Below are 23,138 nucleotides of genomic sequence, written 5' to 3'. Positions count from 1 at the left end.
TATAGCAAAGGTTAACTGACAAATAAAATCCTACTGCAAATATTGCTTCATTTACTTACCAAGATCTAAGGTCAGGCACACAGTTCTGCTTTTCATCACTCACACTTAAAGCAGCAGAGAAAGGAATGCAGCTCTTGTTATCCAAAGTATGTTTCCATAATAGACTGCTAGTAGTTTTAGAAATTCTGGAAAAAAACTATTAAAGGCTGCTGATAACTGTAATAGTGATACACTGGAAATTTCAGATGTCATGTGAAAAGTAATTCAGCTGTATTTGTCATTCCAGATATTAGCTTAAATAGTTTGTCTATTTGGATTCACTCTCTTTCCTAAACTTAGGATATAGTTTGTGGATTGCTGTTTGACCTACTCCATCAGACAAACAATAATAGATCTATCTGCCAAAGCTAGTTCTAATATAGGGGAACGAGTATATAGGTCCTGCTTCTGATCTACATCCCTTGAAAGTCAGGCCAAACACATTAATCTCACACAATGTAGATTTTCTGCAATTCAAACTAGATTTTTAGTTGCTCAGAAGTATACAGTTCGCTGGAGCTAATTGCAAAAATCCAGAAGAACCAAGAAGTCTTCCTTTGATTTACCTGTTCTAGTGTGAGCTAGAGAAATTGAGTTCAACCTTACACACGTACACACAATTAAAAAGTTAATTTAGTGTTTGTGAAGGATACCAGATTTTGTTTTCTTATCATTTAATTTATATTTTCAAAGAATTGTTCAAAGAAAAAGTGGTGTGTGAGAGTTAAGTATTGTTATTTGTTTTATTCACATATAATCAGGAATTGCAGGGGCTCTAAAACTTCTTCGGATCATGAACCACATATTAATAGAGATTTTTCTTTGGATCCTTTCCTTCTTATTCACCTGTGGCAACATCAGCAATTGCTTACACAGAAAAGGCAGGGGACTGGGACTGAGATCAGAGTTAAGTTTCTGGTTCCATGAATTAAATGTCCAGGGGGAAATCTTCATTGAAAGTCAATAGGATTTACTCTCCAAAGTCACTTTTGAAAAATGGGATTTAGGCACTTGAAAACTTTGCCCCATATAACCTTTAACATGTGACTTGGGCATGAAGCTGCAGTAATGAAATGTGAGTTTTGCCATTGACTTCAGTGGGAGCAGGATTGGACCTTGAATATTTCTGTGCCTCAGTTCCCCATCTTTAAAAAGGGAATGAAAATATTTTCCAACCACCTAGGAGTGTAGTGAGAATAATTCATTAATTTGAGGTTCAAATGCTACAGAGATAGGTATAAGATAAATAAATCAGCTGATAAGGAAAAGGTGGAAAGACTGTATTTTTAAATTAAGATGGCTAGCTGGCAGAGTTCCTGTTTAAATGTATTTTAATGCTTCTGGGATTTTTGTTGTACTACTCTTTCGATGCTAGGAACCAGGAGTCTTGATTATTACATTTAAATAAATAAATAAATAATAAAACATACCTATCCAGAGCAAAGCTGTGTTCACTCCAGGTGCATACACCAATTTTTCCATGAGTTTGGAGGGTTCATTGAGGAAATGAGTCCTAAATCTATCCTAAACCCTAGTCTTCTGCTTAGGTTGCTAAGATGTATTCTTTGGTTTAAAAAAATTAAATGATGCAATCAAAATGGAAGTACTACAGACAAACTGCTCATTACACGTCTACCCTGACAGAACGTGATCCGATACAACATGAACTCAGATATAACGCAGTAAAGCAGTGAGGAGCCCTGGGCCCTTTAAAGCGCCACCTGAGCCCTGCTGCTCTACCGCGTTATATCCGAATTTGTGTGGAGCCCTGGGCTCTTTAAATCACCACCCAAGCCTGGCTGCCAGAGCCCCGGGAGCCAGGCTTGGGCGGTGATTTAAAGGGCCAAAGGCTCCAGCTGCTGTGGGAAGCCCTACTGCCAGAGCTCCGGCAGTGATTTAAAGGGCCCGGGCCTCCCCGCAGCGGCTGGCGCACAGGGCCCTTTAAATCCCCACTGGGCCTCTTGGCAGCCAGGCTCGGACAGTGATTTAAAGGGCCAGAGCCTCTAGCCACTGCGGGGAGCTCCAGACCCTTTAAATTCCCTCCTGAGCCTCACTGCGAGAGCTCCGGCAGTGATTTTAAGGGACCAGGGCTCCCCACAGCAGCTGGAGCACCGGGCCCTTTAAATTACCGCCAGGGAAGCCAGTCCAGTCCAGCATGGCATACTGGCTCTTGCTGGTACGCCGTACCAGACTGAACCCAATCTAACGCGGTCTTACCTATAAGGCAGTGAGATTTTTTGTCTCCCGAGGCCCGCATTATATTGGGGTAGAGGTGTATTTATTCTTCACCTACAAAGAACATGCTGTAATTATAGAGTATAGTTTCTGGAAGGGCAAACTATAATTATAAAAACAACAAGGAGTCTGGTGGCCCCTTAAAGACTAACAGATTTATTTGGGCATAAGCTTTCATGGGTAAAAAAAAACTCACTTCTTGTGGATACTGACTAACACGGCTACCCCCTGATACTTTAAACCAGGGGCAGGCAACCTGCGGCACGTGAGCTGATTTTCAGTGGCACTCACACTGCCCGGGTCCTGGCCACCGGTGTGGGAGGCTCTGCATTTTACTTTAATTTAATTTTAAATGAAGCTTCTTAAACATTTTAAAAAACGTATTTACTTTACATACAACAATAGTTTAGTTATATATTATAGATATAGAGAAAGAGATCTAAAAATGTTAAAAGGTATTACTGGCACGCAAAACCTTCCCCTGCGTTAAACTATAATTATAGTTACATCTGCTTCTTTGGTTACACCAATCAGCTCCATGTACAAATTAAGAAAAAATACCTAACAAATTCTGATTTGTTTACTTGCGAGCTGGGACTCTTAATTAAAGCAATAACTAAACAGCATTACTTTTACTAGTAATGAAGTAATTAATACTGATTTTTTTAAATTAAGCTAGGTCTGCTTGTTTGTAGACCTTTTAACAGAGAGACAAAATGGGCTTCATTTCAGACCTCCTTCATGAGCCACGTACTGGTACATGTACATTGACACGGCCTTCGTTTCAGGCATTCCACCTCTCTGGCTTAATTCTGCAGAAGATTGAGCTGTTGCTATGATGATTCATAGGAACTGAAACGTTACAAGACTTGCCATACTGGACCAGACTAGTGGTCCATCTAGTGCAGTATTCTGTTTCCGCCAACTGCTTCAGAAAAAAACAAGAAACTGAAGTACATAGTCAAGGTACAGTATACCCAAAGGGAAAGTTTATTCCTAATCCTTAACAGTGACAGGTTGGTTTGTTTATATCCTTTCCAAAATTCTTATAGTAAATTATTTTTAAAACAACAACTCTGGATCTTCTAGTTATTAATATAAACATCCAGTCCTTTTCTGAAAATTTTTAATTTCTCAGGCTCAACATCTTATGGCAACGAGCGCTACAAGTTAACTGTGTGTGTGGGGAAAAAAATACTGATTTTAAATTTGCTCTCTTTGAATTTCATAGGATATCCCCTTCTTCCTGCTCCTTTCAGATATCCACCTCTGCCTTTCTCTTTGGAACTTTTTTTCCAGAGAAGCTTTCATTGTAAGTAATGCTTTCTTGAGTAGAATCCAATCCCTTGGCTTTAAACATGGGTCCATAGCACTGGGCTTTTAAACATTAAATCATAGACATACTACGTTTTAACTGCTTTATATTATACAGTGACCCAAGCAGGGTGAAAGAGCTTTATAAATTAAATAACTGTTAGCACTTAACATGTTCAAAGAACTCCACAAACATCTGACCCCTACGCAGGCAGGCAATAGGGGCCAGGCTGCAAGAAGTCTGCCAGCATTGCAGCTTCTGCTCCAAGGTTGCTTTGGCTGGTGCCCCTACAAGAGAGTAACCTCTCCCAAAGGGGCAAGGACAGGGAGTTGGCTGACTACAGAGGACATGCTGTCTCTCTAAAGGTTGCCACATTAGCTGAACACCCCAGAAGCTACTGTGCCCAAGTTCCTTCTCAGAACAGTGAAATTTTACACTGTTCCCTGCCCAAGCTTGGGTCTTAACCAAATTAATCTTCACAATATAACTGCAAGGCAAGTTAAAATTTGTGCAAGCTGCATTCTCTGCATTAAATCAACAGGCATTTCCACCTCAAAAATTAGCTTTATTTTGAAAACAACTGAAGCCGAACACCAGAAATGCAACACTATTACATGCAGCGTGTGAGAAAACTTGCCATATACATTTTCTACCAATGCTGGACTTATAATCTTATAAACATGATATACCTACTACTAGACAGAGTTATAACATTTTTTTTAAAAATGAAATGTCAACACTATTTATCAGCTCATGTTATGTAGTGTCTGGATGGTAGTAGATCTGTAACTTCCTTACATTAACTCAACTTTACACTAGGGACTAAATAATGGACTAAATATCAAAAGACCATAATGAAATGCAATATCCACTCCAAACTCTATACGTGCAAGTAGTCAGGAGGGATTGTATGTCAAATTTTTAAAATCCACAGCTATATTTTTCATTTTAGAACCAGAAGATTCCAACATTAAGAAAGATGAAAGAAAAAGAACAGAACAAACATAAAAGAGATGAGAAGTATAATTGCCCTCTGTATATTATACAGTTGTTCAGATTTTAAAATGATCTTTGACATCCAGGTATGCCAGGGAAGGTGAATGGTTGAGAATATAAAAGACGAATTGGCATTGTCAATGCTTTCCTTTCATTCTTCATGAAATATAATACAGCACAATGAGTAAAGCTTAAATTATATTTCTCCTGAACCAAAATAATCTAGTTTGTGACAAAAAATGCAAACAGAATGTAAAAATTCTCCCTGTGGAACTTAAGTCACAGCATTATCTTTCTCCCTATGAAACATTTTTCCCCTCACAGTTATCTTTGAAGGATGAGAACATGGAGCTGAATCCATAATCATTCAGACTTACAGCATGTGTCAATACAAGAGAGTAACAGAAATCTACAACATAGGCCACACTCTGATGTGAAAAGAGGTATTTCTTATGCTCTTGGGGTGAGTAATTTCTGCAGGTGGCTGTGCAGGGTTATACACCTGGACCAGTCAAAATACAGGACCACATTAATACTTCTATGCTAAGCACAGAGAGGTGCTGAGCTCCCTTAATTTCTAATTAAGTTAATAAGAAATGATGACACTAAGCACTTTATTGGCTCCGACCATAAAAGCACTTAGAGCCTGAAATGGAACCTTTATTTTTACATAAAAACACGCGCCTCTGAGAAAGTATCCTAGTTTAATGCAAATGAGAGAAGACTCATATGCCAAATGTAGTGCATGGTAGTTATATTGCCTTGTTTTAGAGTTCTGCTTTTCAGTACACTTAATTCACTCTGGCTTTAAAGAAGAAAGTATTCTAATATACCAAATCCTCAAACAAAAATTGGCAATTGATGATTACAAGAATAAATTTAAAATACATTGATGTCTACAATATCCTGCATTTTCATATCCGTGTCCAAAAGGGAAATAAATCAATGAAATTATTTTTAAACCACACAGAAAGTGATGTAATGGGATTGTCACACTTGTTATATGCAATCAAATGTGCACTCATTTGTTAGCAATATGCTGTGAAACTCTTACTAACCAAAAACACTTATAGCAACAAATTTAAAGATCAGGCAATTGTACATAAATGCTATGTGTTTTGAAAAGTATTCACTCTATTAGTTATCATGAATTGCTACCATCTAACATATCTTATTCTATGCAAGGATACCAGGCCAGCTACCAATCCACAAAGTGTAATGTTTCACATACTTCATAGAGTAGTTTAAAACACATCATGATATGAAATAATTTGTATTACATAGTAATTTAATCCCTTGCAATAGGGTTAATGTTGGACAAAGTCTGGACACTTTTCTTCCAATTTGAATTACATACATTAACTTTGCCACACAACACAGAACTAATGCATGTAATACTTCAGACATGCTTTAATTTATAATCAAAACAAAAAAGTTGCTGCAAAAATACATGTCACCAATGTGGAACACATTCAAGATTGTATAAAAGTACTGAACTGATATCCCAAAACAGGTATATGTAAGCAGTACATAAGGAAAGACTAGTTTTAATATGAAACAGTCATTTAAGTCACATACAACATAAGAAGCATGACCTTTTTATAAAATGTCACAGATACTTTTAGGCAGGCAATATTATATATAAATGAGAAATAGTTATTTTATGCAGAAATTATTAATAATGTCTATTAAATTGGAATAAAGAAAATGTTAAAAGGTGCTAAATTTCAACACCACTGATTTTGTAAACATCTCAAACCAAGAAATACATTAAAAAGATCTAATTATGAAGTCTAAATGAAGGCCCCAATCCTGCAAGCACTCCGAATTTTTCTTAACTTCATGCACATCATTTCACTGACTTCATTAGGACTATTCACTTGTTTAAGAATAAGTACATGTGTAAGAGTGTTTGCAGGATTGGGGCATAAATGGAAATTTATACAGATAGTAAAGTATCTTATTGAGCAGCCCTGAAAATTATACTTTTGTTTTTAATAGAGCAAACACTAAATGTGTTATAATACTTGGCACTTCTACAGTGTCTCATCTGAAGATTTCAAATATTAAGCCTCTCAGCACCCTGTGAAGTCAGTTTTAATCCCATCATATAGATAAGTAAATTGAGGCACAGGTAGTTAACTGATTTGTCTAAGGTTACAAAGATAATCAGAAAAAGAGCCAGGAACAAAAGATAGGCTTTTTGACACTCATATCTCTCTAATCCATAGACAGCAGCGCCTCTTATCCCACCACTAATTACAACACAATATTAGAATATTAAACCGGTACATAAAATATTTGCACATTTAAAATGGTCTAAGGCAGAGGTTCTCAAACTTCATTGCATGTGACCTCCTTTTGACAATAAAAATTACTACATGACCCCAGGAGGGGGGACCGAAGCCTGAGCCTGCTTGAGCTCCATCATCCTAGGCGGGGGGACCAAAGCTGAAGCTCAAGGGCTGCAGCCCCAGGCAGGGGCCTGTAACCTGAGCCCCGCCATCCAGGCCTGAAGCCCTCGGGTTTCAGCTTCAGCCCCTGGCAGTGGGTCTCAGGCTTTGGCTTCAGCCCTGGACCCCAGCAAGTCTAACAGCAGCCCTGGCAACCCCATTAAAACAGGGTTGCAATCCCCTTTGGGGTCTGGAGAACCGCCAGTCTAAGGCAAAATAAGTTTGTCACTGTTACCAACTATTTAATTAAATTTCCAAGTATTTATTTCATCTGGGATTAAAAATTTAAAAACTTGGACAGCCACGCTACTGAGAAGTCATTCTATGAAGCAGCATTCTGAGCCATTTTATAAAGGAGATGAGATTGATGCACTTCCTCTATTCTCCATAAAACTCCAGGTTTGCAGATTTACAAAATCCTTATAATATTTTGGTGTGAAGCACCAGTACAACCTAAAACACTAACAATGAAAGAATTACATGATAGCTCAATACAAATTGTTTCATGTAGAGTATTACAAAAATCAGGTATACTACCCAACCCTCCTAATCCCATAACTAGCATGGTTCTAATTTTAAGCAGGTGACATTCATACTACCCTACTAATATATATGATTGTTCTTTTTTTCCATACATACTTGAAATACTATTAGCTAACACACTCTAAAAACAAATGCATCTGCTCTCTGTAAATAGAGTTCAGAAATACTGAGACCACATCAATATCAATGCTATGATAGCTATTTAATTTTGGTACTTTGATGGCATTTGCTAATGCCTTTTATTTGTAGGACTAAACATTTGGGTGGAAACTCACAGGTTTTCACCCCATGCCCACCCCACATGCTAACCAACGAGTACATCTGGTTATATTCATATGGAAATATTTTGCTAACAAATGTAGAAAGCATGTGGCTACTCTGAAACACTGGAATGGGTAGAGAGGGGAGGTGCAGGAAATTCTATGGTCATTTTAAACATAGTATCTGACTCCTGCACTGGATTGTAAAATGTTCAGTGGACTTCTAAGGACAAACACTGGAATCTTATATTTGTATTAGGATTCTTGAATAATTCACGTCATCGCAAACTAGCAAAGAAAGCATCGTCCCTTAGCCTCTGGCGGATTTCTTAGTCGCTGAGCAGAATTCTGATTTCTGTTACATCAGTGTAAATCTGGGGTAACTTTACAAGCTTCACAATTTGCATTGGTGCAACAGAGATCAGAATCTGGCTCACAGGAACCTATGCTATCTGAACAAGGTTTTGGTTTTAATTTCTACATCAATACTACAGACAAATTAGAATTAAAGCAGTAAGCCACAGGTAAAATTCTTGAAGACATTACTTTAGCAGAGATTACTGCTGTAAGTCATCAAACCAGTAAGAAAAATAGCAAAACGGAAGGTTAGCCATTGTATTGAACTAGTAATGTTGAAAACACAGGCCCAAATTTGCCTTTACACCTCTAGGAGATTCCAGGTGAGGCGATGTAAAAGGTGTGAGAAAGTACCACCACCTCTGGGAATCATTCTCCAGATACCGCAGAAAGTCCTTTAATAAAGCAAGCAAGCCGTATGTAGCCCTTTACGCTCATACATAACCTATAATATTAATGGGGAGCTACACACATACACCAAAAGGACAGCACCATCTCCAAGTAATGTTTAGAAGCACAGTTACAGTAGAACCTCACAAATTCACACTCAGTGGGGGAACCTTGTAAACTACTAAATTAGTAAATAATCAAAATTAATTAAAAGACTGATGATGTATCACAAAAGTGACCTTTAAGTTTCTATTCTATTTAGGTTTTTACACCATCTTTATCACCACAGTATCTGAGCACCTTCAGGTAGTGCTTTAAGCAACATGACTAACATCTGTCATGTTTAACAAGCGTGGTTTGGTTTTAATGATTTATTATTATAACCTATTTGCATAAGAGGAAATATAATATACCGATCTAGAAGCACTACCTATTATAAGTCTGCCCAACACCTTTCATTATAAAACCTCATTTTAGGTTGCTTATAACTTTGCCAAATTTTAATTGTTTGGGTTGAATTTTCATGGCGGGTGTCAGGAAAATTCAACAATTTAGCTGTTTCCAAGAACAAGTTTAGGAAAAATATACTGTGTTGTCCATGCTAAAATATATCTTGGAATTATTTAAATTGAGAAGCTCTAGCACTTCCATACTTTGGAGCCGGGACTTGAAGCTTGGGAGGCGGATCACAACTTTTCCAAACCCTATAAAAATTCACCCAGGTTGGCCAAATTACAAGACACTGAAAAAAATCACAGTTCACACAAACTCACTAAATATGAGAGCAGGGAGATGGTCTCTCTTGTGCTGTTAATGCTCTGCCAGCTGATGCCCTGGCACCTAGGAGGAGGCATGTGATCATGTAAAATTAAACACTATATACCCTACTGTATATGCACAGAAAGGGCCTAATTCTGGCATTCCGTAACTTTTGAGTGCTTGACTTTGCAACCCTGATGTTATTTTAGTGTTTTTAAATGTAATGCTATGATATATTTTGTAAAAATACTGAATGTTTAGTAACATAAGACTTCACTAGAGTTCTTGGCTATTAAATATTTGCTGAGAAGCCAGGAGGCACTGTAGTTTCAAGTGTAAACATCACAAATACTAAAACAATCAAATGCAATGTTGATTCATTGTTTCAGATGCAGAATAAGAAAAAAAATTAAAATCCTTAGTGCTCATCTTAAAATAAAATTCATTAGTACTCCTCTTTCTCCATGTCACCTCCTCCACCTTTTCTCCTACCCATAGGACAGATAGCATTGACATGAGCAAAACAGTAGTGGACATTCATAAAACATAACAATAATGAATGCTTCCAATATATAGTACCATCAAGGCTCAGCACTAGCTAACAGCCTGTATTCATCGAGGCAGTTGTTCTGACATCAATAATTCCAGTAATTCATTTTTTAATGGAAAACTTGCTTGTGATCAAACAAATACCAGACATATTTTGGATCTTCAAACATCGTCTGTGTTTCTGATCAAAGTTTAAATACTCACATAAACAGGCATAAAACAAAGAACACAAAAACAGATGGAATTTCATGAGTGAAGATAGACTAAAAGCAAAAAATTCAAAACAAAAACCCAAACCAAACTTGATTGTCTATAGAAAATGAAGTATAACATTAAGAGCAATACCTCTGTAGTATGTATTTCAATAGTGCATCAGTGGATGTCATCATCCATCAGTATTCAATGCAGGTGGCCCTGCAGTCTCCCTACTACGCATCAGCTGGACATCCTTTTCAGCCATGCAAGTATCACAGCCCCATACTGCTGATGCTTCTGCAGTGAGGAGGCCATAAGCAGACTCAGTCATGCCCGTACAGATCCGATGAAACCATTTTTGACAAGAAGCTTCACACAAGATGGCATCCTGGTCATCATTAACTTCATGTGTACAAATTCCACATGGATAGACTGGCTCAGAGGATGAATGACCATGACGACTGAGGTGGAGAGATGTTTTGCTGCTCTTTTCAGAGTTGCATCCTTCAGCTGTAACTCTAGGCTGACGGGACTTGCTCTGAGTCCCATTAGCATGACTACTGTTGGCGTTATCTGCATTATGAGAATGGTTGCTCTCTGGATTTACTACACTGTTTCGATTAACATTTTTTAAGTCAGCACTACCTTGGTTCACGATGTCATCTGTTCTGTGATGATGCTGATGTGTTGCGGTGTTCTGGTTGGAAGTTTTGCTTGCACCTTGACTGAAGTCTTGCTTTTGTGCTGATGGTTTTGTCTGATTGTAGGTCTTGGGTGGTGGAACAAAAGAATGGTTTGATTCTAACTGGGAATTAAAATGTGGATTGCTTGCAGGTCCAAAGTTAGATGTCATGTCAGGGTGTGGTATTTGACTAATATTTTGTGGAGGAATGTGACCAAAGTTCTCACCAGGATTTGGTCTGAAGTGTTGACTGGGCATATTGACATTTTGATTCATTTGACCACTGTTATAAGATGGCTGATTTCCAAAACCTGTGTTATCATGTGGACCAAAGTTGAAAGCATGAGGTCGAGTAAAACCCATTCCCACAGGGTTCTGGGGAAGTGGGTGTGGCTGGTTTCTGAGGGTGTAAGAACCACCATAAGGTGAGGACATTCTGGGCAGCATGTGAGGTGGCATTCTGAAAGTGTTATAACCTCCAAAACCAGGGTAACCAGGATGGTTAAAATAAGGACTTCCTGAAGGTAGAGGTTTATAGGAGACAGTATTATAGTTATCATCAAATGGATTAGCCGCTACAAGGTGGTCTGAGCTTGGATTCGGCGGTGGAGCATATTCAGATGGAGGAGGAAAGGAAGATCCCTGAAAATATTTAGAACATTTAGATTAGTGTTCTTATAAACTTCCCTACAAGAACTTTCAACTATATGGGCTTTCAACCATAAAGAAGCTGGACTGGCAGCATGAGTGAACCAAAGTCTTCTGTTTATTCAGTCACGAGCCACATGGGCAGCAACAATCGGCGTAAGCTTCCCCACACTACTCTGGCAGTGAGCCTTAAGTCTCATCAGAAAGGGAGAGAGAGAATAGTTCAAGGTCCAGGCTCATTCCTCCCTGGGCCTCTCTTGCAAGACTGCCAATATGGGCACCAGTTGTGGTGGTGATTTTTGTAATACGGCATCCCGTGGAAGAGTGGATCCCTTTGCAGGTATACAGGTCTAATGCCACTGTTGGTCTTTATATTATTAGGAGCATGATCCTGCCATTGTCTCCCACACAGAACTCTGACTGAAACCAACTGAGTTCTGTGGCTGGAGTACATACTCTTATTTTATAAAGTATTTTCTGAGTTTGTCTTACAAGCTAACTCATGATGCCATGGAAGTGATTTAGACTAATTTCACTATTTTTAAAAACTGTGCAGCTGTACCACATGCTGCCAAAAATGCTCACCGTGTAGTTTTGTTTCCTTCTTTTGTTTAAGAAATGCAGGATTCCCACAAAATCATAGAATTAAAACACAAAAACTCATGTTTAAATACCGTTTAAAAATAGATTTTCCTTTGTTTCCTCTCAGGCTAAATTTACTAAATTAAAGGTTGAATCTTTCTCCTGACCCATCCCACTTTTGATGAGTCTATGCAAGACTTAAACGATAGCAATACTACTATATCCATGCTGCAAGGTGTACAGGCAGGAGACAGTCTGCCCAGCGGGACCCTCCATCCTCTGTTAACCAGAGGGATCTGCTCTGTGACAGCACTTTGTGGAACTGTGGGTGGGCTGGGAGCATGGGGAGTTTAGTGGACGCAAAGGCTGCATAAATGACTGTAGAGAGTGACTGTGCAACTGACTAACATTTTGGTCCAGTTTGTGAGGAGAGTTCTGGCCTGCTCACCCCCACATAGCTCCCTCATGCACAGTGTGCACAGCAGACGAGAATTTGGCCCCAAATATTTAGTAGCCCAGGCTGGGGAAACGATTCTGCAGATTTCTGTTGCCCTGCAAACCTTATTAGAGGTAAGAAAAGAGGAGGAACTTATCTGCAGGACCATTATATTTATCATCATTCTGCAGCAAAAGGAAAGCTTCATTACTAGAGAGAACTAAGAGATCCAAAAGCCTGAAATTAATTGTATATGCCTACAACAGTGGGTTCACCACTACTTGAACAAGAAAAAGCAACGGACACCCACGTCAATGGGAATTGGGAATGCATATTATAAGGTGATAACTGGTCCTATATGGATAAAGTTATTCTCATTATTTGCCACTAAGTAAGTAACAGCAGATATTCTGAGACACAGTGCTGAGTGGACACAGAAGAGGACAATTCTACTTTACAGGTGATGATCAATATCAATGTTTTGCATTAGCACCCAAAGCCTATGTCTTCCCACATTCTCTCAAAGCCCCATTTCAGGAAGTAGAAATCATACATTTCCAGTGCACAGAAGAGCCAAACAGCATAAATTCAATGTACCAGGTGTGCCTCATGGCTCCCTGCATTGGAAAGCACTATGATGGTGCACTAAAAGTGTGGCCAATGGGTTCATGAACTGCATGGACTCATTAGTCCACAAATCTTCATATATGGGGAAAGCAGCAGCTCGCAGCTACCACTCACACCAATCAACTGAAGGCTGGGGATTAAATCTGTTCCTCAGAACAATGTTCATATGACTGAATGAACAGCCTGTTCACTCTGTGCATATTTACCAGAGACTTTATATTCTCCTCTTGCAGGACACACGCAAATCTCCCAGGATTAAAAGAACTTCAATAGGAGTTACTAGTAACCAGTGTGGTGATGGAGAAAGGTATAAGATTTTACGTAAGCACTTAATTATAAGATACTAGAAAGCTACTAATCTCTGCCTGTGATAAAGAATTGATATTCCTAGATGAAAGAGATACTCATATTAGTTAGCAACATCTGAATGTGTTATTTATTCAAAAAATTGAGATCAGAAGCAATTTACCTGTGTATTTGACTTGCGCTTTTTCTTATCTGGGCTTCCAAGTTGTACTCCTGGTCCTCCTAACCCATCCAATCCACTGTCACCACCTACAAAATTTCAATCAATATAATTCTGCATTTGTTTCAATACAGATTTTATATTAATGTGTGCCTTTCTGTGTCATACCAAGAAAAGCCTGTGACAAACATCAAAGTATCACTAATTCTATCTTAAAACTACAAAGTCTATAGAATGAACACACTTGGGAGATATAGGGAGCTGTAACACAAATACTGGAGTCCATCTCCATTAGAACATGAAGGCCTGATTCAAAGCCCATTAAAGTCAGTGGAAAGACCTCCATTAATTTAATTGGGTTTTGGATCAAGGCCTTGGTGCTTAAGGCTTCTTCTCTCACCAAAAAGAAATTATCTAAGATTCATCTCCCACTTAACTTACATAGATGTGGATTTCATCAGCCTGGGACGCCCAGGGCACAATAGGCCGTTAGAGTATGTAGTTAACGAAAGAGCAAGCAGAAACAAGTCTATGAATGAAAACCTGGCTTTCTATAAATGAAAATCCCTGAAAACCTGGCATACAGCTGAGATAAGACTCTCAGCTTGTCATTTCCAAACTCTCATAAATTAAGTCTTGATCATGCAAAAGGTCACCCCGGCAAAAATCTCGCTATAATCGAGCCAGCACTAGGGGATTCCTTTGCAGAGGCCATATATCCTGATGTAGCAGTTAACAAAAGCTATTTTGATGCAAATACAGTTTCCTGCAATATGAGAGATGTTTATCTTCTTGATCCACTTATTTCATTTTAACTAAAGAAAGAAAATCCAAACCTTCACTTGAAGTTCAGCTATACCCTTCATCAGAATGTGACAGACGCCTTAAGTCCTACATGATCCTGTAGTACAAATTATGACTTTTTATTTTTAAATTGCTTGTAAAGTTATAGATCAGTGGTGAGCAACCTGTGGCCCATGGGCCGCATGCAGCCTGTCAAGGTAATCCTCTGGCAGGCCGTGAGACAGTGTTTACATTGACTGTCCACAGGCATGGCTGCCTCAGCACCCAGTGGGCATGGTTTGCCGATCCTGGCCAGCACCTTCCTGCAGCCCTCGCTGCTTCCCACAGCTCCCATTGGCCAGGAACAGCAAACCGCGGCCACTGGGAGCTGCAGATGGTCAATATAAACACTGGGATGAATTGCAACATGGATTTACTAAAGGTAGATTGTGCCAAACCAATCTGATCTCCTTCTTTGAGAAGGTGACGGATTACTTAGATAAAGGAAATGCGGTAGAGATAATTTACCTAGATTTTAGTAAGGCGTTTGACACGGTTCCACATGGGGAACTGTTAGTTAAATTGGAAAAGATGGGGATGAATATGAAAGTTGTAAGGTGGATAAGGAACTGGTTAAAGGGGAGACTCCAGAGGGTCGTATTGAAGGGTGAACTGTCAGGCTAGAAGGCTGGAAGGAGGTCACTAGTGGAGTCCCTCAAGGATCGGTTTTGGGACCGATCTTATTTAACCTTTTTATTACTGACCTTGGCACAAAGAGCGGAAATGTGCTAATAAAGTTTGCGGATGACACAAAGCTGGAGGGTATTGCTAACACGGAGAAGGACACGGATACTATTCAGGAAGATCTGGACCACCTTGTAAACTGGAGTAATAGTAATAGGATGAAATACAATAGTGAAAAGTGCAAGGTCATGCACTTAGGGATTAATAACAAGAATTTTAAATATTCGTTGGGGGCGCATCAGTTGGAAGCGACAGAGGAGGAGAAGGACCTTGGGGTATTGGTTGATAACAGGATGACTATGAGCCGCCAATGTGATACGGCTGTTAAAAAAGCAAATGCGATTTTAGGATACATCAGGCGAGGTATTTCCAGCAAGGATTAGGAGGTGTTAGTACCGTTATATAAGGCGCTGGTGAGACCCCATCTGGAATATTGTGTGCAGTTCTGGTGTCCCATGTTCAAGAAGGATGAATTCAAACTGGAACAGGTCCAGAGACGGGCTACTAGGATGATCCGAGGAATGGAAAACCTGCTTATGAAAGGAGACTCAAAGAGCTTGGCTTGTTTAGCCTGGCCAAAAGAAGGCTGCGGGGGGATATGCTTGCTCTATATAAATATATCAGGGGGGTTAACGTTAGGGAGGGAGAGGAATTATTTAAGTTTAGTACTAATGTAGGCACGAGGATGAATGGGTACAAACTGGATATAAGGAAGTTCAGACTTGAAATTAGACGAAGGTTTCTAACCATTAGGTGAGTGAAGTTCTGGAACAGCCTTCCGAGGGAAGTAGTGGGGGCAAAAGACTTTTCTGGCTTTAAGACTAAGCTTGATAAGTATATGGAGGGGATGTTATGAAGTTATGATAGGATAGTTTAATTTGGAAAATTGATCTTCGATTATCACCAGATAAGTCTGCTCCATGGTCTGCGGGGAGATGTTGGATGGGATGGGAACTGAGTTACTGCAGAGAATTCCTTCTTGGGTGCTGGCTGGTGAGCCTTGCCCACATGCTCAGGGTTTAGCTGATCGCCATATTTGGGGTCAGGAAGGAATTTTCCTCCAGGGCGGATTAGCAGGGGCCCTGGAGGTTTTTCGCCTTCCCCTGCAGCGTGGGGCATGGGTCGCTTGCTGGTGGATTCTCTGCAGCTTGAGGTCTTCAAACCAATTTTGAGGATTTCAATAACTCAGTCCTGGGTTAGGGGTTGTTATAAAAGGGGATGGGTAGGGTTCTGTGGCCTGCTTTGTGCAGGAGGTCAGACTAGATGATCATACTGGTCCCTTCTGACCTATGAGTCTATGAGTCTTGTGGCCAGCCAGCGGATTACCTTGATAGGCCACAGGTTGCCCACCACTGCTAAAGATGGATAGAGGAGATTTTAAGTGATAAATGTCCCATTACATTGGTAGTAGAAATTATTAATTTGTTTTGGGAATGAAGAGTAACTTTGAGCCAAAGCCTAAGCATTTGGAAAGTCATGGACAGACAATGTTAAGGTGACAGATTTTAACCTGGTAGAACCATCAATGTGAACAGACTGTACACAAGTTCATTCTTTTTCATCCATGCTCTGTCTACATCTTTTCTAAAACACTATGATAAACAATGATTCTTTGCTGCTACATACAGTGGAATGTATGTAAACTGACCTCAGATTGGTACTATCATTTGATTTTTTTCAGAAAAGTGTGATGTCTCCCTGTGTTTAAAATTCACATTAAAAAACTAGCCTAACTCTACCAAGATACAGATGTTTTGCTGCACATAAGAATTTATTACTGAATGCAACACTCTCATCTAGTTACATGGGGTCAAATTTTAAAAGTTATTTAGGCATCTACAGAGAGGCATCTAGTGCTGCTAAGCAGGCAAGGTGCCTAATTCCCATCGTCTTCTGTTTAGGTGCTTTTGAAAGTCCCATTAGGTGCTGTCATAAACATAAAGGGAAGGGTAACAACTTTTATATATGCAGGAACATAAAATCCCTCTTGGCCAGAGGTACAGAATCACTTACCTGTATGGGATTAATCAGTTCAATTAACCTAGTTGGCACCTGACCAGAAGGACCAATGGGAAAAGAAGATACTTTCAAATCTGGGGGTAGGGTGACCAGATGTTCCGATTTTATAGGGATAGTCTCGATTTTTGGGTCTTTTTCTTATACTGGCTCCTATTAGCCCCACCCCCGTCCTGATGCTGTCTGGTCACCCTATTGGGGGCAGGGAGGGAGGAAAGGTTTGGTTGATGCTCTCTTTGTTTTGGTTCCTTCTTGGGACAAAGAGAGAGACCAAGCAGGTAAACCAGTTCCTAAAAGACCCTGAAATGATACATCTAATATTATCAGAAACTGTAATTAATAGCAAGGAAATGCCTTAGATTATCTTTTGTTTTAGCTTCTGAATTTTCTCTATGCTAAAATGTAATTTTGTTCCTGTTTTGTAACTGGGAAGCAGAGTCAGAGGGAAATCCTCTGTGGTTTAAATCTTTTTATTTACCCTGTAAAGTTACCTTCCATCCTGATCTTGCAGGTGTGATTTTTTTACTTTTTTTTTTTTTTTAATAAAATTCTTTTAAGAACCTGATTGATTTTCAGTGTCCTAAAAACCAGAGATTTGGTCTGTGCTCACGTTGTTAACCTATTTGTTGGTATATTATTCTCAAGCCTCCCCAGGAAAGGGGGTGAAGGGACTTGGGGGGATAGGGCTCCAAGTGGCCTCTCCCTGAATGTTTGTTTAAATCATTGGAAGTGGTAGCAATACCGTCCAAGGACAAGGAAAAGAATTTGTGCCTTGGGGAAACTTTTAACCTAAGCTGGTGGAATATAAGATTAGGGTGTCTTTCATGGGAGTCCCCACATCTGTACCCCAGAGTTCAGAGTGATGAGGGAACCCTAACAAGTGCCTATCTGTAAGCACCTAGAAGTATTTGAAAATCTGACCTATAGCAACAATGATTCTGATCCTTCAGCCCAGCTAACGAAGGCTTGGTCCAAGTCAAGATCCTTTGTACCCATCCTCAATCCTGGTCTGTTCTGATGCCAGTTCAGGTCTCTAGCATAAATTAGAGTAGTCTGAAGGTAACTGTGTTTTACTGGGGCATATGGATGCTAGTTCACGCTCCTTTCTCACACGTCCCCTATGCTCCTTTCACACGTTACCTATGCCAGTAAGGGATACAGTGTAGGAACCATTACAACAACCCTATGTCACTCAGAATCCTCCAGCAGGCAGCTGAACCAGCTTTAAAGCTGCTTTGCACACGCACTATCACAAAGCTGCTCCCACACAGAGACGAATCAAGCCCAGTGTATACCAGTTAAAATATCTGAGGATACTTCAAATATTTTTGATGGATTTCATAGCCTCGAAGTCACTATTTTGCCAGTCAGCAGGGATTTCATCTTAGTCCCCTCACTAGGAGGGCAGAAAATGCCATTGGGACGATTTTCACTCAGATAACTCATACTGCTTCAGAAGGCGGCTGGCTTTCAGGAAAATTACTTCCCACTTCACGGAGGAATGCTGTTCTGTACCTGTTTTAATATCTTCCTCTTGGCTCTGGCTGTCAAAGTTAAAATCCCACCTCATATTTCATATCGTGAAAATATATATATAATTTATAATCCCTAAAATATTTCACCACACGAGGAAGAAAAACAACCGCCCCAAATCATCATGACTGGAAGAAAACTGGTAAATTTAAATCCTATTAAATATCAGGCCAGGGGAAATTTTTTTATCATGTTCGAGCATTAACATATAACAGCAGATCACTACAAAATTTGTTAAGAATAACTCTTCAGGATTTGAGAAGTCCAATTCGTACAGTTTATAATGTAAAACGCTGTGTCCTCTTATGATGCTATGTAAAGTATAGCAGCCCATAGATTGTAAATATTAAATATTCCAATAAAAATTCTGCAGGAAGAAGGGATCATTACAAATACTTCCAAAATTCCAGCCAAAATGTCCAAGCTTGGTAAACGATAAACTATCTCCTCAAATTTTTCCTCTGTTTTCCATCACTCAGGTGTTCTAAAACATTTTTATAGGCATATCACAGTTTAAAAGAGAGATTGTCTCATTGACACCTTCTCTTTAATTCAGAATTACACAATTTTCTCTCCCATTCATGTTCACAGAGCATCCATGTGTCAACAAGAGCAATTTCTAAAATAGAAAAATATTATCTGGAAAGTGTTTAACATATTTTAGCTTCTTTTAATGAAATTCAGCAGCTGAAAATAGGGAGTGTGTTAAGTATGTGACCAGACAATTCTCTAAGGACCACCAGCAAATGCTCACCTTCCTGTAGCAGTTCAAAATACAGCCTAAAGCTCTGTAAGTTTTAAGTATAAACTAGTACTCAAGGATCTGATCCCACAAACATTTAAGTACATGAGTAACCCCACTTATGTGAGTAGTCCCATAGAAGTCAATGGGACAACTCACATAATTAAAGCTACTTGGATGCTTACTGATTTGCAAGACTGTTTGATGAAGTACTAAGATTTTGTGATCTCATCTTTCTCTATGTGAGGCCAATAATGTAAGCTAGGCCTATGAATTTATGTATTTTTCCTTTTGAATTTTATAAGAATTTAATTTATACATAAAAGGAAAATTAATGGTAGTACTCACACACCTCCAAGAAAAGTGAACAAGCATCATTATCAAGCAGCCAAAATAAACTTTCCTGAAAGTCACTTCTTGTATCCACAGTCTTTTCATTAAAAGATACACTGAACATTATGGTTTTTTGCAATATACTAGAGTTAAGATTGCAAAATGGTTTCAGCATAACCGCCATTCTTGGCTTTCTGTAACAAAACCAAACCAAACCCAAAGCATTTTGGCTTAGACTTTCTATGCTTGTTACATGTGAAAGCTATTATTCCCCCTTTCAAGTTTTTGAAAAAAATATAGTTCACCCGTTTTTGAATGTTGGGGGACTGGGGGAATAAATCTGCATGCTCTTTCTATTACTTACACACACACACACACACACACCACACCTTAAAACTTTATATGTAAATATACAAAGACTTTTATGCAACTTTACACAGTAAGCACAGTGTAGTATTTTACAGTATGTGAAGTAAAGCACATGTAAGTCTTTGCAGAATTGGGGCCACAACCCTTGATGAGTAAGTAGTCCCTTGGCTAGGTATGGGTTTTGGTTTTTTGGTTTTAAGAAACAAACAACCAAGAGTCTATAGATGGGGATGAGGGGGCACTGGTTCAATGGGTATTTGCTGTCGCCCTAATCCTGCAATGATTTATGCACCTATGTAACTCTATGCCCTTCGGCAGTATCCTATTGAAATCAATTGGCTACTCACAAGTATAAAGCTATACGTGTACTTAAGTGTTTGCAGGATCAGAACCTATTATTTAAATTAGCTTAATGAATCTCAGTCTTTCTGCCACATATTTTCTCTGCCTAAGCTGCTAGGTAAAGTACTGCTGCTCTACAATACACTACAGTTGTTAGAACAACTGAAAGAAGTGAATTGTAAATATCTGAGTGAAATATACACAGTAAAATCCTTGTCCTCTTCCCCTCCTCCCCCCGCAAAAAGCTATCATCAAAAACATTAGAAAAATTCCAGGGGTGAAAGGGAAAGGAGCAATGAATCCCCGACTTTATCATTTCACTACAATTTTCGATCCCTTCACGGATACTCTGTACATTCCAGTAGCTCATTCCAAAACAAATGTCTCTCTTTTGCCATTGCAAAGATATAGCTACCACTCTGTAAAGAGATGTGCTGCTGCCCTGTTAAGCCAGCCTTGCAGAAAATGGTCTCCAGACAAGCAGCAGCAGCAAATAGGCAGACAGGGATGGAACTGTACTTTCCCAATACATTTCAATGAGGTGCGAGCTTCAAAACCTCACCAGGACCATACAAATACTGCCATTACTAACAGAAGGTAATTTTTTTCTTCTCTTTTCCAACAAATTAAAAAAATATATATTAGTTTAGTGTTAAGGGTGACAAAGTGAAAACTCGAAGTTTGGAAATACAATTTACTCTCGCGCAGGGGCGTTAATATGGGCACACTGTGCAGTCTGTATGCTGTACTATAGCTATTTAACAATGCACACTAATATATTACACCTCAAGGAAACGAGTAGAAATACTGCGTGTGTGTAACATGGCTGGACAAGTTAACAATACTCCTGTCTCCTTTAATATCAACTTTTCTACTTTACATCCCCAATCTTAAACATGGATCCACACGGATACAGGGGCCCACCCAGGCAGATCCGTTCGCAGGATCGGCGCCTCACAGTACAGACTTAATCCGGCATTCAAAGCCATGCAATTGAGCAATGCTACTTTCAAAGGCATCTGGATAACAACGAGCCACGGCAATGCAGAAAATAGATGGCACGAGTCAGCCGGACACACCGAGTGCGCATCCAGATAAAGGACACCCCCACGGGGTGTAATACGAGCTGGGGCGAGCGGGAGCCCCGAGTCCCGCTCCTGGAGCAGCTCCCTGCCCAGAAGTGCGCCCGGAACGCAGGCGCTGCCTCCAGCTCCCCGCGGCAGCAGGGGGACGCGAGCGGGAGGATGCAATGTCTCCTCGGCGGAGTTAGGCCCAGGACCCCCCGGCTGTCCCTCTGCGGTCCCCAGGGTGCCAGCCCGGCTCCTCCCCGGCCCGCTGTACCTCGGGATCTCTTCAGCGCGATGGGATCCTTCTCCTGTTCCGCTGACATTACAGACGGCGGCGCATGGCTCCCACGGCAGCAGGAATCAAGGCGCTTTGATGTTGCGGCGGCGGCTGGCCCGCACCCCGCCTCCTCCTCCTCTGCCTGCTGCTTCGGCTGCCGCGGCCGCCGCAAGCCGGGCCGGCCACGGGGAGCTGCCAGACTTTGCAAAGTTTGGGAGCGGGAGGGCGCCGGGGCCGCCTCCGGCGGGCGAGGCGCAGGGTGGGCTCCGCTCAGCGGCGGCCCAGGGGCTGCTGCTGCGGGCAGAGCGGCCGGGGAACTGCTCGAGGGGGCTGGGAGCGCGCAGCTGGGCGAGCCCCCTGCATATCGCAGGCATGTGCCTGGCTCGGCGCCCGCTGCCGCCGGGCTGTCAGGCTAGCGCGTCCCCTTGGCTGCGTACAGCGCCCTCTGCGGAGACAAACCCCACGCCTGCCCCTCGGAGCTGCAGGCGCCAAAGCCCTGCAGTGGGGCTGGGAAAAGCCGTGGCTTCCCCCTGCTGCAGTCCTCTGCCACGATCGACTGGAGAGAAGCCCGGGAAAGGATCCCCTCCAAGCCCCTGCTATTTCTAAATGGGCCATAGCGCCCGGGAGAGGGTTTTACGCTGACTGCTCCTCTGTAGATTTGCCTGTGGTTTGTATTATCTATCATCGGTAAAGTCTGTAACAAATCCATAGCTACCTGAAGCCATGAGTCTGCCCTCCATCAGTGCAAGCAAACTGCGTCCACGTGGAGACCACTGAAATCCTTAGGAGTCCGTTCTGCAGGCCTGTCAGTGTCAATTACCACAGTCAGCTGGCAGGATCAGGGTTTGGGCTGCACTTAAAAGTTAGGTGGACATAGCTACAGTGCACAGGGTCAAAAATTCAGGACATAGAGCTCTGTAACTATGTAAATTTAACACTCAGAATGTTTCCATCAACCTACCTACCTCCACGCTGGATTAAGCAATGGAAAATCCCTTCCCTCACTGCAGAAAGTGTCTACAATACAAAAAGAAGGGGGAGTACTTGTAGCAAATGTATTTGAGCATAACCTTTCCTGGGCTAAAGCCCACAGGTGTGTTGCTGCAGGGCCGTAGCCCTGCTGCTATGAGCCCTGGTAGTGTAGGCATAGCCTGAGACCTGGTCTACACTAGCACATTAAGTCAGTTTAACTACAACAGTTAGGGGTGTGAATAATCCACAAGCCTAAGTGGCACAGTTAAATCAACCTAACCCCCACTGTAGACAGCACTAGATGGACAGAAGAATTCTTCCATCAACCTAGCTACCACCTGGCTGGGAGATGGATTACGTATGCTGCTAGGCAAACCCTTCCCATTAGCATAGGTAGTGTCTATGCTGAAGTGCTACAACAGTGCATT

General features: G+C 40.8%; 1 protein-coding gene across 1 annotated transcript; it reads right to left on the bottom strand.

Annotated features, from left to right (window-relative positions):
* Positions 1–4,133: 4,133 nt before the first annotated feature.
* PYGO1 (pygopus family PHD finger 1) lies at positions 4,134–21,987 on the bottom strand. Its single transcript, XM_050968673.1, has 3 exons — positions 21,736–21,987; positions 13,536–13,621; positions 4,134–11,415 (listed from the first exon to the last, which is right to left on the bottom strand). The coding sequence occupies exons 1-3, from the start codon at positions 21,782–21,784 to the stop codon at positions 10,282–10,284; spliced, it is 1,269 nt and encodes a 422-aa protein (XP_050824630.1). The 5' UTR covers positions 21,785–21,987; the 3' UTR covers positions 4,134–10,281.
* Between the last annotated feature and the right edge of the window lie 1,151 nt (positions 21,988–23,138).

This window comes from Gopherus flavomarginatus, chromosome 9 (genome assembly GCF_025201925.1).
Source record: "Gopherus flavomarginatus isolate rGopFla2 chromosome 9, rGopFla2.mat.asm, whole genome shotgun sequence".
In the NCBI taxonomy this organism is placed as follows: domain Eukaryota; kingdom Metazoa; phylum Chordata; order Testudines; family Testudinidae; genus Gopherus; species Gopherus flavomarginatus.
This window is presented reverse-complemented; position numbering and strand designations above follow the sequence as displayed.